The sequence below is a fragment of the Pteropus vampyrus genome, unplaced genomic scaffold, assembly GCF_000151845.1.
Source record: "Pteropus vampyrus isolate Shadow unplaced genomic scaffold, Pvam_2.0 Scaffold19, whole genome shotgun sequence".
Taxonomy (NCBI): Eukaryota; Metazoa; Chordata; class Mammalia; order Chiroptera; family Pteropodidae; genus Pteropus; species Pteropus vampyrus.
The window spans coordinates 14,592,714-14,597,582 of NW_011888800.1; the positions used below are offsets into that span (position 1 = coordinate 14,592,714).

General features: G+C 43.4%; 1 protein-coding gene across 1 annotated transcript in view; it reads left to right on the forward strand.

Moving 5' to 3' along the window:
* Positions 1-4,869, forward strand: part of GLDN (gliomedin) — a gene marked incomplete at its 5' end in the record, with an annotated part of 54,311 nt that overhangs the window by 25,654 nt on the left and 23,788 nt on the right. The window contains one exon of the mRNA XM_011355185.1: positions 2,499-2,550. Coding sequence (XP_011353487.1) covers positions 2,499-2,550 — 52 coding nt within the window. The remainder of the gene's footprint in view (positions 1-2,498; positions 2,551-4,869) is intronic.

The following is a 4,869-nucleotide window of genomic DNA, read 5'->3' on the forward strand; positions in this document are numbered from 1 at the left end:
TTGTCCAGGTTCTTGATGTCTCGAACAAAGAATTGAGCAAGACACCGAAATACAGTAGAAAAGAAAGGTTTTATTAGAAAGGAAAGTACACTTCCAGATGTGGAAGCGGGCCTTGAGCAAGAGAAGCGTGGCTCAAAAGGCCTGGTAACAAAGACTTTAGAGTTTCTATCCCTTTTTGCTGTGGGTGGTTACTTTTCTTAGAGGAGTGGGCTTCCTTGATTGACAACTGAGATTGACAGGGCTCAGTGATTCATCATTTTGCTTTCTGCCCATGTTTGTTCCCAGAATTCAGTCCCTTATGATATTAAGAAATTCTGGGCATATGCATCATATAATGATGGTATAATAAGACTCAGGTAATTGAAGGTCGTTGGGGTCTTCATTGTGCAGATGCAAGTGACTGGCTTAAACTGGTACATAAATCTCTGCCTACTGGTTTCTTTCTGTGAGTTTAAAAAATGCCTTCTCGCTTGCTTAATTGTGGGCGGATTAGGGCGGACCCCTTCTAAGATAAGATGACCTCAGTCGCAGGCAGACCCAAAACCCCCTAACTTTCCTGCCTACCTCTTTTCTAAGAGCCATGTAAAAGAGCCATCCCTTATTAATATGGATGTTGAGGGACGGGAGGTCTCTTCTTCCATATCTGCTTTCTGCTGAGAATCGCCATAGTCCCTGCCTACTGGGGTTTCATGGAGCTCTTTCCCTTTCTGCCTCAGTCAGGGTGGGGTCTTGGGTTTCCTGCTGAAGTGCCACTTCAGTCCCTAGACAAGGAAAAGAAAATACAAATTCGTTATTTAAATCATTCATCTATTAATTTCTATTATTGATTTGCCTATTAAGTGAATAAAGGGAAAAGGCTTGGTTAATATGTTTCTTAAAGAGTAAAAAGAAAGACCTTTGGCTTAAAGTCCCCGGCGGCCCTCCCTACCACCCCACCTGCCCCAGATTCTAAGAGCCCTGCCTGGCTTAACACCATTTCTGCTTAACAGTGGACTGATGACCCGTATCAATAGCCAGAGGATGTGAGTCCCCAGGGCAATTAGCAAGATTTGAGGGAGGGAGACTTTTTCCAAAGAAAGGAGGGAAAAAAACTTAACTAGGTTTACGGAAAAGATTAACTCTGCAAGAGATGTCCCATTTCATTTCCTGCTAAAAGATTAAGAATTTACAAGTGATGTCCCGTCTCAGTATTAACTGCATTTCTTAACTAATACATTTCTCTCCCACAGTTTTGAAATGCCACATTATTTAGGTCTAAAAATTGCCATATCTAGAAATTGAAAATTCTTGGATGGTAAATTGATAAATTAACCAAGTCCTTCCTGGCACATTCAAGGAACCATCAGAACAATAGCACAGAGTGTACTTACCATGTACTGGGCCCTGTTCTAAGTGTGTTGCATGTATTTGTTCATTTAATCCACATAACCGTGCTATAAGGTAGGTGTTATGAGCTTTATTCACAGACACTGAAGCACAGAGAGGTTAAGTCACATTGCTTATGAGTGGCAGAGTCGTGATTTGAACACAGGCAGTTTGACTTTAGAATCTGTGCTTCTGTCCAGCACTTTGCTGCTTCCACAAAATGGACAACATTTTTGTTTGTGTTTCCTACATTCCAGGCACTGTTCTAAGAACTTCACATATAATAATTTCACAACAATCTTAAGAAGTAAGCACTACTACTCTCTCCATTTTACAGATGAGCAAACTGAAGCAGATTATAATTGGAAAATAAAAAAGGAAGGGGGAATGGTATGAGATGAGTCCAGGAAAAGAGGGCTTATGCTCTATCTTTAGAGCAGCAAGGAATCACAAAAGTGTTTGAATCAGGGCTAACCCAGTCAGGTTTGGTTTTTGTGAAGCTCATAAGGAGCAGTGTGGAGAATGGAAGGAGGAAGGGGCTGCACGGCGGGTGCAGGGGAAGCAGATGTCAGGCTAATACTATGCTGCAGTGGCCCTAGCATCACATGTGGCATCCAGCAGGCAGTGTCCACATGGCATGAGGATCACTACCCTTTTGGGCCAGGGACAGAGCTTAAGCCAGGTGCTTATATTATTTACATTTTCAGAAAAAACCAAAGTGTCAAGATCAAAGTCGCCCCTGCTCACTCAGCTAGTAAGTGCTTGCTCCTAACCACTAAGCCTACCGACTCTCTTTATTCAGGCTCACAGACTGAGCCCTTCATGTAGCTCATTACAGACTTAAAAATTGAATTGGGCGGTTCCTTCACCATCCTCGTTTCTGAATTTTCCCAATTTGGTAAAAATCAAGGAGATTCTTTTGACAATGTTGACAAATGAGCTTCTGATACCAAATATCTTTAGATCTTTTAAGGGTTTATTTTCTTTTTTAGGTGTGCTTTTCTCCAGGTTTCTGCATATCCTCCTGAAGTTACTTCATGAATTTTGTGATTGCTTTCTTCTTGTCTGAATGAAGGGCAAGTTCAGGGCCCACTGCCTACTGTGCTGCTAGTAACTACCCTTTCTCCCTGCAGATCCGAGTCATGGTGGACCTGTGCAACAGCACCAAGGGGATATGCCTGACAGGTAGGCTAGCCGGGCTGCTGACAAAGAGTTGCCCACAAGGTGACCATGTGTGCTAGCCCAAGGGCTGGGACAGGATGCACACCTAGTAACACTTTAGGTTATGAAAATGCATGTTGATTTAATTTTACCAGATGTTTTTAACGGGCTGAGAATCAATTGTAATATAATTATGAATAATAATATTTTCAGTATTGCCATAGAAATAGCCATGGAAAATAACTAGGTATTGACTAATTAGAAATGTGTGGTACCTTAAACTGTTGACATAGATATATACCCTATTCCCATTAGTTTTTAAAAGGGATTTAAAAAAAGAAAGGAAAAAGAACTTGTTAAGTGGTAGGGTTCTCTTACCAGAGAATTGTGTTCTTTTAACAGAAGTAATTATTTCCCTGCGTCATACATATATGATACATGTAGCATGAATGGGAAGCTCTAGAAGCAAACTACTAATTAGTCAAGAAAACACTTTTTAATGAAGAGTGCTCTATATAGTGCCAACTATGTGCTAGGTGGGACTGGTGGTTGGTTATACACTGCCCCTCTCTAGTCAATGAATCACGGACAAATAGGAGAGAGGGAATCGACCTCAATGCACATCAAGCCTTGGGACAAGAAATGGCTGATATATGAGGCAGGGGACAAGGGGGGCGGTTTTGATATGACTGTCTACACCTGAGACTGACAGAGTCCTTCATCTCGTCTGTGGGGAGGGGCCTCCTGCCTTCAGAAGCTGGGAGCAAGGAAAAACATAGACCTCAGAGCAGTCACCCAGTTCGTGTGTGTGCCCCCCACCCTAGGGGGGGCCTGTAGAGCTTGATTCCACACATTGCATTTCCTGACTCTCCAAAGGGGGTATAGCATTCTGAGGAACACAGGGAGAAATTCTTTTTGCATTAAAAGTCAATTATGGAATAAATGCACAGCTCTCGTGGACTTTAAAAGATAACCAAAGACTTCATGTCTTCTGAAGCATTGTTGGGCCACCATAGTCTGTGGCCCCGGGCTCGAGGGTGTCCCATTCACACTTTACTTGCAACTAGGGCTGCTCTGGTAGAGGTTGAAAAACCCTGCACAATGTGTATGGAGTAGTAAGAAACCTCACCCTTTTCGGCAGTGTTCCCCGTACCTCATGGGACCTGTGTGCAGTAGGTGTTTAATGGGAGTTTGTCGAATGACTAAACCTGGGGCTGATACAAGAGATTAAATGAGGGGGTGGTGGGCTAGTAAGAAAGATGCAGGACTCTGTCAGACCCCGAGTCCAAGTCTGCGTCTCGCTTACTTGGTTTGGCCTCAGGTAGAAAAACTAATTCTGTGGCTTCTCGAGAAATGCTGATTGAATCACTCAAGTCACATTTCAGCCCTTAAAGAAAATTAAATATCTTTGGAACAGCTTGGTCCATTATTCTAAAACTCTTGTGTCTTAAGCACCTTCCTTCCATCTCTGAAAGTGCCTTTTTCAGAGTTCCCACGTGTGACAGTAATGAGTGCTAGAGAAATGCTCAGATGGATGAAATTACAGGCACAAAAGCCCTGTTGAGAGGCACAGGAAAAGCCTCTTCCTTTTTGATTTTTATAGTAAAAGAAGAGCCAACCTGTTCAGTGAATGCAGGATGGAGCTATTGAGACCACTTAGGGAAGATTGACAGGGATGGGGGAGGGGGGTGAATCCATACTGGAAATGGGTTGAGGAGTTTATTCTTTGGCACTTCAAAATGCTTTTCGAAAGCCAGCACCTTCTCCTTTCATGCCAGATTGAAACTGGGCCTCCTTTTACACAGAAAGCTCTTCCATTAGAACTTTAGTGTGAAAAATACAAGTTACAAAGTGAGGTGGTGCCTTGGGATAGGTCAAGTTGTCCGGATTGGAGATGGGGAGGTGAAAAGACCCAGGACTGGGTTGGCAACTTCAGGGGGAGGGGAGAGAGCCTTGATCCAGAGCCCCAAGAAGATGCTGGCAGGAAGGGTTAGCGGGGCAAACCCTGGGCTTGGGGCCTGAGAACAAGATCTAGCTTTACAGTAGATTCATCTTTGAAAAAGCAGGCACTTGTGACTTGAGGCTTATCCAGCTGTGACCATGAGACCCCATTCCTCCTCCTTTCCTAGACTTAGCTGTGGTTGCTATGGGGATAAGGACAGATGCTGTGTAGTTTTGTGTAGCATATGACATCTCAGGTAGGAGGAGGGCAATTCGTTAGCTAGAGTAGTTAGGGGTTTTTGCTTTTCTGGATGCATCTTAACCCTGAGCCCAGGTTTCCTCAGAACTCCAGAAGTATATCTTCTAGGAGAGCAGGTATCTTGAAGAAGGTAGATTATTCTT